Here is a 13,775-nt window from a genome sequence, read left to right on the forward strand (position 1 = left end):
CAGGTCATGATCTCACAGTTTGCGAATTCAAGCCCCTCACTGGGCTCTGTGCTGACAGCTCAGAGTCTGGAGCCTGCTTCGGACTCTGTGTGTCCCTCTCTTTCTCTGCCCCTGTCCCGCTTGCACTCTGTCTCTCGCTGTCTCTCAAAAGTAAATTAACATAAAAAAAAAAAAAAAAAGGAATAGGGGCACCTGGGTGGCTCAGTTTTAGGTTAAGCATGCAACTTTGGCTCAGGCCATGATCTCACCGCTGGTGAGTTCGAGACCCACGTCAGGCTCTGTGCTGACAGCTCAGAGCCTGGAGCCTGCTTCCGATTCTGTGTCTCCCTCTCTCTCTTCCCCTCCCCTGCACGTGCTCTCTCTCTTTCTCTCAAAAATAAATAAACGTTAAAAAATTAAAAAAACAGGAATAAAAACAAAACAAAAAGACTGTTTAACAGATATAGGGCTTTCTTCCAGGGTGATAAACATGTTTTGTAACTAGTTAGAGATAGTGGTTGACGGCACTGGGAATGTACTGACATAAAATACTATATTACATATATTATGCAGAGTATTTCTTTTATTATATGCCATATGTTGTTGCATATACATTACATATTACATCTACACATATGGTACAAATCTGTACTATTTTAATCCTTTAAAATTATATAATGTAACATGTATAACATCGTGTATATGTTGTATATATAAAATACAGTATATAGCAGAAATCGGTATCAAAATACCACAAAACGGCGAATTCCGTTATATAAATTTGCCTCCATAAAAATAAAGGGGAAAAAAGCGAAAGTAAGGTCCCGGCCAGCTCCGACCTTTAGCGGCGTCGGCTAATTGTGCTGCGTAGCCCAAATTGCCTCTCGAACCTTTCTGTGGCCGAATTAAGGGGACAAAAAGGGAGCGCGCACTCCAGCGGCCGGGACTCCACCTCGCGCTGGAGCGGGGCGGGGCGACGCAGCCCGCGGGCCCGCCCACGCTGCCGTCAAGCGGCCTGAGAGCGTTTTGCGACAGGCAGCCGGGAGCCGGGTCCCGTCGCTAGCTCGCTTTCCGGCCGGGGCGCGGGGCGCCTGGGTGCCGCCGCCGTCCCCTCTCGCTTCTCCCTGGGCCCCCTGGCTCCTGACCCCGGCGGCGGCTGGTCTGTGGCGAGAGGTCGGGCCGGGCCGGCTCTGGCCTGACCTGCGAGGTGACCTTGGTCGAGTCCCCGGTCGCGCGGAGCCGCGGCGCCCGTGTGTGGCGCGGGCCTGTCAGGGACCCAGTTCCCCCGCGGCCGAGGACACAGATCTAGAGCGCCCCCCGCCCCAGGCTGCCCCGTGGCAGGGGAAGCGCCAGGCCGCCTGGGGCGGAGCGGGGGAGCTCGGTCTGGGTGGGGGAGATGCCCCTACGTGTGAAATGGCCGTTCCCCGCGGTGCCGCCGTTCACCTGGACCCTGGCCAGCAGCGTCGTCATGGGCCTGGTGGGCACCTACAGCTGCTTCTGGACCAGTGAGTGGGCCTGAAGCCGAGGCAGGGTCGGCCACGGCTGTCCACGCCCAGCCAGAGTTGGGGTTTGGGGTTGTGGGTGCGGGCCGGGGCTAGTTTGGCTGGGGGGAGCCCTGGGCCCCAGGGACAGCGAGGCCAAGACCCCTCCCCACAGTCCGTCTCTCCCCCCAGAGTACATGAACCACCTCACCGTCCACAACAAGGAGGTGCTGTACGAGCTCATCGAGAACCGAGGCCCAGCCACGCCCCTCATCACTGTTTCCAATCACCAGTCCTGCATGGATGACCCTCATCTCTGGGGTACCTGGCACCAGTGTTCTGGGCACAGGGAAGCATGGAGAGACCCGGGGAGGGCGCCAAACAAAAGCAGAACAAACTCCCTTCTCACAGGGCTCTGTACATAGCTCTGGCACTCCTGTTTCTGGGGTGTCCTGCCCCAGGAGTCAAAATACGATTTGTGGCCCGGTCGGTATCCTCTCCGAACATGATTTGGAGACAGCCTCAGAAATTTGGAGGGAATGAGCAAGTGGGGGAGTGACTGCAGGGCAAGATGTGACGGCCTCTTTAGTTTGATGCATCAGGCCCGTGGAACCCTCTGTCTTCTGTAAACCATTGAAGGTCCCACAGAGTAGTGGAACACATCTGAGAACCATAGGGTGTCCTGGCAAGGAGAGTCTAGGCTACAGGCTGGGAGACCTGCGTCCTGTTCCAGGTTTGTTCCAGGCTGAGTTTGTACCTTTCAACTCCCCTCATTTGGGAGCCCACTTTGCCACCTAGAAGTTCCTGCTCTGCTGACTTCATAGTCTCCAGTAACCCAAATGGCTGGCTCAGGGGGTGCCCAGGGCCTGTACGGATGACTGCAGGTCAGACTGTCACGGGAAGTCAGTTGGTCAAATTGCAGCCTTTCCGAGCTCACCCTGGCCATCAGGCAGAGAAGGGTCTGTACGTTCCCACAGGCAGATCCCTGGAGGCCAACAAGGAGGCTTTAGAGCCATTCAGTAACCTGCACTCGGGTGGTGGCGCTAACAGTGGGGGGACAAGTGTACAAGAGTACACAGTGTCAAAATATATCAGTGTGGTAGGCAGGCCAGATGTGACTGTTAAGATATGGGTTGGGGTGGGAGAGAAGAACGAGCCAGGGACAACCTGAGGGTCCAGCCCAAGGGTCTATAACATGGCACTCTGGGCCACGTATAAATGGTAGAGCTGCTGCCCTTGTTCCTCATTTCCTGAAACTGGGAGCGAACAAGATGTTCCCTGCGGACAAGGCAGGTTGGGTCATGAAGCCTTTCCTTCTCTAGGGATCCTGAAACTCCGCCACATCTGGAACCTGAAGTTGATGCGTTGGTGAGGAGGAATGGGCCCCTCGCAGTGGGCCTGGCAGGCCTCACCCGTCTCTGCCCAGATTTGCCCTCCTCCTGCTCTGCCCAGGAGGCGGCGTCCAGCAGTACAGGCAGGGCACGGGGTGGGGTTCCACAGGCCCTCCTGTGCCGCGTTTCCACATTGCCACTGGTGTCAGGCACCATGCTGGGGGGACGGCAGGGCATTAGGGTGCAGGAGCCAGGGATGACTGCGTCTGTCCCTTCTTCAGGACCCCCGCGGCTGCAGACATCTGCTTCACCAGAGAACTACACTCCCGCTTCTTCAGCTTGGGCAAGTGTGTGCCTGTGTGCCGAGGTGAGCTGAGCCTCCAAGGAGGGGTCCGTGGGCGAGTAGATGCAGGGAGGCACTTCTGGGGCCTTTTTGGGCTTTATTTGCAATGGGGACTGTGGCTAGTGCTTCTGGCTTAGCAGCACTGGGCGTGGAGGGACCCAGCTAGGACACACAGCCTGGGAACAAAGGGAGCCAGGAGCCGCTGCTCCACTGGGGTGAGTCCCAGTTGTATTGCGTGGCTGCCGCAGACGTGGCAGTGGCTGCCGGAGGAGTGATGGCTTCTTGGGGAGCACTCATGCCCTGGGACTGCCTAAGGGTTGTGTGAAGCCGGGACTCTGGCATTAGAAGTCACGAGGCATTGGCCACAGCCTCTTCCCTCGAGGGTGTTGCTAAGAGACCCACTGATGGCACTGCAGCATCATCGGTCTGTGATGGGCGCTGCGGGCTTTGGGGTAACAACCAGGCTTGCGAGGTGAGGGTGTTACAGGTGTGAAGGTTCCAGAACAATCATGTTAAGAATGGTGGACTCTGGTCTGTCATCTGGGTAGTGATGTGCTTCCGAATCTGTTCTTCCCAGAGAGCACCCTGGCTTCAGCATGGCTGGCGGCTGCGAGCAGAGCCCAGTAGAGGCAGGGAGCCGGATGAGGGGCTATCGCAGCGATCCTGGCAGCAGAGCACGGTAGCGGGCCTCTGGGGGCCACTCCAGACAGCTGGACAAGGGCAGCACTCTGGACGCAAAGTTGACGGGACTTGTTGATAGATTGGCTATGGTGGAGGGGGGAGGAGAAGACAGCCCACAGGTGACACTTGGTGACATCTGACACCGAGCCACTGGAAGGAGGGGATGCAGGGAATGCAGTGTGGGGGTGGGGAGGGGAGGGGAGCTCCGTGTTTCATGTGAGGAGGCCGTACCCTGAGGAGGGGAGTAGTCCCGGAGGCATGTGCGGGATGTGCGGTTCTGGAACGCAGAAGAGCACCTGAGAAGATGTTGGGGACCCAATCAGTGACAAAGTGGCAAAAGTAGAGGAGAGATGGCAGAGAGGGAGAACAGACAGAGAGCGGGGGCCCGGATGGCACCTCAGAGCACAGAGGGAGAGACAGGCCACCAAGGCAGCAAAGTGTCCTGTTCCCGGTCGAAGTGCAATGTGGTCAAATGCAATGAAGTTACCTCAGTCAAGGGCTTTTAATGTGCACTCCTCCAGGCCCTGAGATCTACTGTAGGCACACAGCTGCCTTGAGCGCTTGCTCTTGCTGCTGCCTTTGGAGGCGACTTCATTTCTCTAAAACACAAGCAGAAGCTACAGTGTTGTGGCTAGCGACCATGGCCTTGTTTACCACACCCCGCTCTCGGACATGGGGACTCTGCTCGGATACTCCCGTCCCTGAGCCTCAGGTCCTCTCTTCTGCAAGCTCACCCAGATGTCTTCCGTGTGCACGTTTCTGAAACGTTTTACTTATTCATTTGTTATTTTTAATGTTTATTTGAGAGAGAGAGCACGCACAAGCTGGGGAGGGGCAGAGAGAGGGGGACAGAGGATCTGAAGTGGGCTTCGTGCTGTCAGCGCAGAGCCCGACCCAGTTCTTACAAGCCATGACACCGTGACCCGAGCCGAAGTCAGACGCTTAAGTGACAGCCACCCAGGCGCCCCCATTTGCTATTTTTAAAGTTTGTCCTTTTTTGAGGAATCTCTATACCCAACATGGGGCTCGAACTCATGACGCCAAGATCAAGAGTCACATGCTCTTCTGACTGAGTCAGTCAGGCCCCCTCCATGTCCAATTCTTGTCTTGTTCTTCTTTTGGTCTGCATCCAAGTGTTACTGCACTATTAAAAACCGAAAAGAAAATCTTAGTGCTAAGCACTTTCAGTGAGAGAAGGTGGGCAGGGACAGGTTATTTATTAAACGTATTCAAACGTATTCGATGTGCAGCCAAGAGCTCACGTGGTAAAGCAAAGGAAGTAGGTGGCATGCTTGGCTTTTGTATTCTAGAACATTCCATCCCCCCAGCATAGGCTTTATGATATGACATGAAGTATGGAAGTGGTGTTGTACAAGCTTTTCTTTTTTCTTTTTTCATTGAACTATAGTTGACACGTGTTTCGTTAGTTTCATGTGTACAACACAGTGATTGGAACTCTGTACATTATGCTGTACTCACAAGTGTGAATTTTGTGACCATACAACACTATCACAACACCATCGACTATATTGCCTATGCTGTGCCTTCCATCCACATGACTACTATTCATCCCATAGCTGGGAGGCTGTATGTCCCACTCTCCTTCATCGATTTTGCCCATCCCTCCACCCCTGCCCCTCTGGCAACCTCAATTTGTTCTCTGTATTTATGGGTCTGTTTCTGCTTTTTCTTTGTTTATCCATTTGTTTTGATTTTGATATTCCACACAAGTGAAATCATATGGTACTTATTTTTTTCTGAATTATTTCACTTAGCATGATACCCTCTAGGTCTATCCGTGTTGTTGCAGATGGCAAGATCTCATTCTTTTTTTATGGCTGAGTAATTTTCCACTGAGTGTGTATGTCTGTGTGTGTGTGTGTGTGTCTGTGTGTGCCTGTGTCTGTCTACGTATACACCGCATCTTTATTCATTCATCTGTCGATAGACACAAGGATTGTTTCCCTATCTTGCCTATTGTAAAGCTGCAATGAGCAGGGGTGCATATCTTTTCAAATTAGTGTTTTTGGTTTCTTTGGTTAATAGGAGTGGAATTACTGGATCATATGCTATTTTTATTTTTAATGTTTTTTGAGAGAGAGAGAAAGCTAGTGAGAAGGGGGGGCAGTGAGAGACAGGGACAGAGAGGGAGGGAGGGAGGGAGGGAGGGAGAGAGAGAGAGAGAGAGAGAGAGAGAGAGAGAGAGAGAGAAAATGAATCCCAAGCAGGCTCTTCACTGTAGTACAGAGCCCAACATATGGCTCAAACTCAAGAACCATGAGATCACAACCTGAACCAAAATCAAGAGTCAAATGCTTAACAGACTGAGCCACCCTGGTGCCCCTATTTTTATTTTTATTTTTTTGAGGAAGCTCCATACTGTTTTCCACAGTGGCTGTACCAATTTACATTCCCGCCAACAGTGCATGAGGGTTCCTTTTTCTCCACGTCCTTGCCAACACTTGTTATTTCTTGTCTTTTTGATACAAGCCATTCTGACAGCTGTGAGGTGATCTCTCATCGTGGTTTTGAGTTATAATTCCCTGATGGTGAGTGATGTTGAGCATCTTTCCACGGGTCTGTTGGCCATCTGGATGTCGTCTTTAGAGAAATGTCTAGCTTTGTAAATTGGATTATTTGATTTTTTTGGTGTTGTGTAGGTTCTTTACACAGTTTGGATGTTTGGATATTAGCCCGTTATTGGAAATATCATTTGCAAATGTCTTCTCCCATTCAGTAGGTTGCCTTTTCGTTTCGTTGATGGTTTCCTTTGCTGTGCTGTACAAAAGCCTTTTATTTTGACGTAGTCGCGAGAGTTATTTTTGCTTTTATTTCCCTTCTCTGAGGAGATGTATCTAGAAAAAGGTCGCTAAGGCCAGTGACAGAGATTACTGCCTATGTTTTCTTCTAGGAGTTTTATAGTTTCAGGTCTCACATTCAGGTCTTTAATCCATTTTGAGTTTATTTTTGTGTATAGTGATAGAAAGTGGTCCCGTTTCATTCTTTTGCATGTAGCTGTCCAGTTTTCCCAGCACTATTTGTTGAAGAGATTGTCTTTTCCCCATTGTGTATTCTTGCCTCCTTTGTTGTAGATTAATTGATCACATAAACATGGATTTATTTCTGGGCTCTCCGATCTGTTCTATTGATCTGTATGTGTTTTTGTGCCATACCGCTCTGATTACTACAGGTTTGCAGTATCTCTTGAAATCTGGGATTGTGCTGCTTCAAGATAGCTTTGGCTATTCGGTGTCTTTTGTGGTTTCATACAAATTTTAGGATTCTTTGTTCTAGTTTTGTGAAAAATGCTGTTGGTATTTTGATATAGATTGCATTGAATCTGTAGACTAGGGTCATATAGATGTTGGAACAATATTAATTCTTTCAATCCATGAGCATGGAATATCTTCCAATTTGTGTCATCATCAATTTCTTTCATCAGTGTTTTGTAGTTTTCGGAGTACAAGTCTTTTACCTCCGTGGTTAAGTGTATTCCTAGGTATTTTGTTCTTTTTGGTAGAACTGTAAATAGAATTGTTGTCTTAATTTCTCTTTCTGCTAGTTTGTTATTAGTGTATAGAAATGCAACGGATTCTATATGTTAATTTTGTATCCTGCAGCTTTACTGAATTCCGTTTATTAGTTCTAACAGTTTTTGGTGGAGTCTTTAGAGTTTTCTACATGTAGTATCATGTCATCTGCAAATAGAGACAACTTAATTTCTTCCTCACCAACGTGGATGCCTCTTATTTCTTTTTCTTGTCTGATTTTTGTGGATAGGACTCCCACTACTATGTTGAATAAAAGTGGTGAGAGTGACATTGTTGTCTTGTTCCTGGCCTTCAGAGAAAAGGTCTCAGTTTTTCCCCATTGAGGACGATGTTTGCTGGGGGATTTTCATATAGAAGGCCTTTATTATGTTGAGGTATGTTCCCTCTGAACCGACTTTCTTGAGGTTTTTATCATGAACAGATGTTGCATTTTGTCAAATGCTTTTTCTACATCTATTGAGATGATCATGAGGTTCTTATCCTTCATTTTGTTAATGTGGTGTATTACATTGATTGATTTGCACATATTTGAACCATCTTTGCATCCCTGGAATAAATACCACTCGATTGTGGTGAATGATCCTTTGAATGTGTTGTTGAATTTTGGTTTCCTGATATTTTGTTGAGGATTTTTGCATTTACCATCATCAGGGATATCGGCCTATAGTTTTCTCTTTTTTTTGTAATGTCTTTGTCTGGTTTGGGTATCAGGGTCATGCTGGCCTTGTAGAATGTATTTGGAAGCTTTCCTTCCTCTTATATTTTTTGGAATTGTTTGAGAAGAATAGGTATCAGCTCTTCTTTAAACGTTTGACAGAATTCACCTGTGAATCCATCTGGTCTTGGACTTTTGTTTGTTGGGAGTTTTTGGATTATAGATTCAAATAATCAGTCACTAGTAGTCGGCCTGTTCAGCTTTTCTATTTGTTCCTGATTCTGTTTTGAAAGACTGTGTGTCTAGGCATGTATCCATTTCTTCTAGGTTGTCCAATTTGTTGGCATATAATTTTTCATAGTAGTCTCTTATAATCCTTTGTTAAATATATTTAAAAAATTTTTTAACTTATTTATTTTGAAAGAGAGAGAGGGAGGGCACACAAGCAGGGGAGGGGCAGAGAGAAAGAGAGATAGAGCATCTGAAGCAGGCTCCACACCAGCAGTGTGGAGCTTGATGTGAGGCTCGATCCCACAACCCTGGGACCACGACCTGAGCTGAAATCAGCAATTGGATGCTTAACTGACTGAGCCACTCAGGCGCCCTTCTTAGAATACTTTGTGTATCTGTGGTATCAGCTGTTATTTCTCGTCTATCATTTCTGATTTTATTTATTTGGGTCCTCTCTGTCTTTTTTTTTTTAATGTTTATTTATTTTGAGAGAGAGAGAGAGAGAGACAAAGCGGGAACAGGAGAGGGGCAGAGAGAGAGGGAGACACAGAATCCGAAGCAGGCTCCAGGCTCCGAGCTGTCAGCACAGAGTACAACACAGGGCTTGAACCCATGAACCATGAGATCATGACCTGAGCCGAAGTCGGATACCCAACTGACCAAGCCACCCAGGCGCCCCGCCACTCTGGTCTTTATTATTTTCTTCTAACTTTGGGCTTTGTTCTTCTTCTTCTAGTTCTCTTAGGTATAAAATTAGAGTGTTTATTTGAGATTTTTCATGTTTCTTCAGGTAGGCCTGTATCACTATACATTTCCTTCTTAGAACTGCTTTTGCTGTGTCTCAAAGATTTGGGAGCATTGTAGCTTAGTATGAATTTTTATTTCAAGCTGGGTGCAGTTGCACCAGTGGCTCAGAAGGAGATGACACCTCTGAAGCCCACCCCCTACCAGTTAATGCTACCCGAAGTAGGGGAACCAGTGCTCTCACAATGCCCTGAGAAGCTGTGGTGGGTGATTGCTGCTCAACTCCAGCCCGTGAAGAAGCTGCCAGGCCAGGTCCCAATTGGGTTGGGTAGAGACCCCTGGATGCCTCACTAGCACCTTCTAAAGACTCGGCTTTGCAGAGAACAGGTTAAAAGTCCATTTCTTGGTGAACTGGCCTGACATAGTCCCAATGTGTGTCTCCTCCTCTATATGATATGGCTTTCCCTACTCAATAAGTCTGTCTGTCACTGTCCACTATATGGACAAGATCGAGGAGATTCTTAGTACGTGTGGTCACAGTGGTCTCCGAGGGACTCCCAGTTGAAAGCCAGTATATAGCATTAGGTATGTGTGTCTGTGTTGCTGCAAATGCCAGGCCACCTGGGTCTAGTATCATGGTCCCCAGGTGTCTCCAAGGTGAGTGTTACTGGCCTTGGGGCAGCTCCACTCCCCTTCTCTCAGCCTAGCAAGTCTGAGTTTTTCCCAACCCTCAGTGACACTGTGTTCCATCGAATGTTCTCCCTTTTCCAAGAGATCTCGATAACTGAGAGACTAGTTTCAGAGGGAGCAGAGCCCTGTGAGGAGTGAAGGGGTCAGCAGAAGGGAGGGATGGCGGTGGCCGAGGGCTCAGGCAGGGCAGGAGGCCCAGGAGGGATGGCTGTGGGCACAAGCCTAGCCAAGACCCCAGGAAAGGGTTGCTGTCCAGGATCCTGGGCCCAAGCGAGGCTGGAGATCGTGAGTAGACTTGGTTTGCTCGAGCGGTGCCCTCCGGGCTGGGGGCAGCAGATGGGAGGCTCGCCATAAGGCTGGTGCATCCCAAGGAGAAAGAAGGCTGCAGGAGCTGGAGAGGGAGGGAGGGCAAGGAGAATGCTGAGCAGATCCAGGAGCCCACGCGGACGCATTCTGTGGGTGTCTGTGGCGCAGTGCCCGAGGCTGTGGCGGGGCCAACAGGTAGAAGGTGGGGTGCAGACTGGTGAGGGAATCGCCAGTTAAGAATTTCAGTTGGAGACTGAGACAACGATGCTGCCTTGCACATGACAGGTACTTAGTTTAGAGAATATTCTGAACAAAGGATGTCGAGGGCACAGCGCAACCGGAGCTGAGTCCCCAGAGAGTTCTCGGAGGACGTCCACGTGGATGGTGCGGTGGAGGATGAGGAAGTCCTTGAGCTGCTGCTTCATTCCCAGGAGAAGGAGGGAGCCCCGAGAGAACGGGGACTGATGGCGCATGCCTTCTCTTGGCAGGAGACGGTGTCTACCAGAAGGGAATGGACTTCATTTTGGAGAAGCTCAACCATGGGGACTGGGTGCACATCTTCCCAGAAGGTCAGTACAGTTGGCGGGGTTGCACACCGCCCCAGCTGCCAAGCCTCATCTCTGTCCTCTCTCTCCACAGGGAAAGTGAACATGAGCTCTGAGTTCCTGCGCTTTAAGTGGGGTAGGCACTGCTGGCCTCGTGTGGCTGGGTCGGACGGTGGCAGATGGGGCAGATGGGTGTGTTGGTTGTAGTGGGAAGGGGGCAGGTGCTGAGACGAGGGCTCGACTGGCAGAGGAGCTAGACCAGGGGAGTTGGTTTTAACCGGAAGATGGCAGGGGTGGCCTGGCTGTAGGCTGGCGCTGAAGCTGTGCTCTTGCTGATGTTCCCGCCTCTCCCCGGGGCAGGAATCGGACGTCTGATTGCTGAGTGTCATCTCAACCCTGTCATCCTGCCACTGTGGCATGTTGGTGAGCACCTGTCTTGGGCCAAGGCTGTGGCCTGGGTGTGGGGGCGGGAGAGGAGGGGCTTCCTTAGGTCTTGGGGGTTTCCCCTGGCTGGCAGGGAGAGGGCCTCTGGGGTAGGGGGCCGGGGCTCCATCTGTTCCCAGGTCACCATGCTCCACCCCATGCCCGCTTCCTGGCCTCTGTCCACTGTGCTGCAGGAATGAATGATGTCCTTCCTAACAGCCCGCCTTACTTCCCCCGCTTTGGACAGGTGTGTAGGGGCTGTTGACCTTCATGTGTCTGTCTGTCTACTGTGTGCATCGTGTCTCCCACTCAGCACTGCTGAGGCCAGATTCAGGAGCTGAGCTTGAAGCTGCAGCAGGGGGACCGAGTGGAACAGAGAGAGAGGGACTTCCTGGCACCAAGGCCAGTAGAAGGAGAGCAAAAGAAATCAGGGTGGGTGGAGGCAGCGAGCCCTGGGGTTTGGATAAGACAGGACATTCAGAGCATGGACCGCAGGATTTGAACAGCATTGAGCCTGGCCACTTTGTCTTAAAGAGGGAGAGTGGCCGTGAGGGAGCATGCAGCAAGTTAGGGGCAGGACTTGGCTTCTGGCTATCTGGGGTGGTTGGGCCATGGCTGTGGGCACTCTCCCTGTTTCTGTCACCCACTGGTGGCTGGTCTCCCGGCAGAAAATCACCGTGCTGATCGGGAAGCCCTTCAGCGCCATGCCTGTACTTGAACGGCTCCGGGCAGAGAACAAGTCGGCCGTGAGTTGTCTCTCTGCCCTGCCCCCGCCCCCCCCCCCCCCCCCGCTTCCCTTTGCCACCCGGCAGCTGTCTTAGCCTCTCCCGGCACCCTCAGCCTCCCAGGGCTCCTGGGCAGAGCTCCCTGAGGGCCGCAGGCCAGCCTGAGTCCTTCCCCTCAGGTGGAGATGCGCAAAGCTCTGACGGACTTCATCCAGGAAGAATTCCAGCGCCTGAAGGTCCAGGCGGAGCAGCTGCATGACCACCTGCAGCCCGGGAGATAGACGGTGCCCTCACTTCCTCCTGCAAGGGGGCGGCTGGCCCCCAGGCCCGGGACAGAGGCAGCTCCCACCCAGGCCCTGGCCACCGGCCGCTGGCCGCCAGCGCTGTCTCCAGGCTCTTGCCCTGCACAGAGCTGAACTGGGGGACGGACTGATGTTTTGAGCAGATATGTTCTTTTAGACAGATTTGTGCACAACCCCAAACAGGGATCATGTCCCAGCTGGTGAGCATTCCCTCTGCTCTGAGCTGCTTCGGTTGAAGGAAGGGTTTCAGCTACTCCTCCCACTTGGCCACGAGAGGAGGATAAAATTTCGGCAGGGACCTCCTTCCTCTCCCAGAGCTGGTGTCGGGACGGAGGGTACTTGAATGGGGGCAGGTGGCCAGACCAGAAGTCCGCACAGGACTTCATGAGGCCCTTGGCTTGGCATCCACTCGATAGGCCCGATCCAGGAGCTGCCTCAGCACGTCCTCAGGGACGGCCGTCGGCCACCTCTTCCTTCCGCCCACACTTCCCACAGGCGTGGGGTCCTCAGGCAGGGCCCAGCTCCGCGCCGCGAGCAGAAGGGCAGCCTTTTGCCGGAAGTGAAATCCAGCTGGATGGAGCCTGCGGCAAGGGCCCAAGACCCAACCACTCACCCGTGTGCCAGGGCCCAGCAACTGCTCTGTCTTTTCCACCTCCCTGGTATCACCAGAGACCCCTGGGGCCTGGGTTTTCATGTTTTGTAGCCAATAAAGCATCTGTGTCGTGTTTTACCTCTGGCCTCGTCATAAGGGTGGGGATGGGGGGAGGTGACCTGCTGGAAGGCTGGACCCTTAGAGCAACCAGGGCCCTTGAGCAGATGGGCGTCAAGCTCTCAGTGTGCACCAGTCATGTAAAACTTCAGTCGTTACCTGTAATCCGCATAACAACCTTGCAAAAGTAGGGATTAATCTCATTTTGCAAAGGCGGCAGAGTGAAGCTAATGGACTTGCTTCCAAAGCCGAATCGAGTAAGGTAAGAAGCAGCAGATAGCAATAGAATCCTCCCCAGGCTTGTTTCCAGGCGGGAGGAGGTCTCCAAAGGGCCCAGCAAGCCTCCACGAGCCACAAGTGCTTTGAGGGGAGGTGGGAAGCGGGACACCTCGATGGAGCCGGAGACCCTTGAAAGGAGCAAAGACGGGTGGAGGTGCTCTCTGTACAAGCAAAAGCAAATCCTCTGTAGGAAAGTGAGCTCGGTTTAGGTCTCCAGTTCATCCACAAGTTAAACTCAACCCAGAAGACTTCACAAAGATCACCAAACATAGAGGGAAATGAAGCATTGTACTTACGTCAGCAGAAACAAGAACAGGTTGAAACCTGTGGGAACTTCTGAAATTGACAGGGTCAAACAGAATATGCAAAATAATAGAAATGTGGAAGAAAAAAAAGGTAGAACCTGATCAGGACGGCAATTGTGTGTGAATCTACTTATTTCAAAGTAAGAGGTTTGGGGGCACCAGGGTGGCTCAGTCGGTTAAGTGTCTCTTAATTTCAGTTCAGATCATGGTCTCCCTGTTTGTGGGATCAAGCCCTGCATCTGGCTCTGCACTGACAGCGCAGAGCCTGCTTGGGGTTCTCTCTCTGCCCTGCCCCCGCTTGCATGCACTCTCTCAAAATAATTTTTCAATGTTTATTCTTTGAGAGAGGGGGAGAGAGAGAGCACGAGCAACACAGGGACAGAGAGGGAGACAGAATCTGAAGCAGGCTCCAGGCTCTGACCGGTCACCACAGAGCCCGGCGTGGGGTTCAAACTCAGGAACTGTGAAATCATGACCTGAGCTGAAGTCGGACGC

General features: G+C 51.4%; 1 protein-coding gene across 1 annotated transcript; it reads left to right on the forward strand.

Annotated features, from left to right (window-relative positions):
* The first annotated feature begins 1,014 nt into the window (after positions 1 to 1,014).
* Positions 1,015 to 12,717, forward strand: TAFAZZIN (tafazzin, phospholipid-lysophospholipid transacylase). Its single transcript, XM_058714745.1, has 10 exons — positions 1,015 to 1,484; positions 1,653 to 1,781; positions 2,783 to 2,828; positions 3,073 to 3,158; positions 10,481 to 10,561; positions 10,632 to 10,673; positions 10,898 to 10,960; positions 11,155 to 11,207; positions 11,629 to 11,706; positions 11,865 to 12,717. Exons 1-10 carry the CDS (start codon positions 1,376 to 1,378, stop codon positions 11,964 to 11,966), a joined length of 789 nt encoding a protein of 262 aa, XP_058570728.1. The 5' UTR covers positions 1,015 to 1,375; the 3' UTR covers positions 11,967 to 12,717.
* The last annotated feature ends 1,058 nt before the right edge of the window (positions 12,718 to 13,775 follow it).

The sequence above is a fragment of the Neofelis nebulosa genome, chromosome X, assembly GCF_028018385.1.
Source record: "Neofelis nebulosa isolate mNeoNeb1 chromosome X, mNeoNeb1.pri, whole genome shotgun sequence".
Taxonomy (NCBI): domain Eukaryota; kingdom Metazoa; phylum Chordata; class Mammalia; order Carnivora; family Felidae; genus Neofelis; species Neofelis nebulosa.

Coding starts and splice junctions, on each gene's coding strand:
- TAFAZZIN (XM_058714745.1), top strand. CDS start 1,376: ATGCCCCTACGTGTGAAATGGCCGTTCCCCGCGGTGCCGCCGTTCACC. Junction 2,829..3,072: donor AACCTGAAGTTGATGCGTTG/GTGAGGAGGAAT, acceptor TCCCTTCTTCAG/GACCCCCGCGGCTGCAGACA. Junction 11,208..11,628: donor ACTTCCCCCGCTTTGGACAG/GTGTGTAGGGGC, acceptor GTCTCCCGGCAG/AAAATCACCGTGCTGATCGG.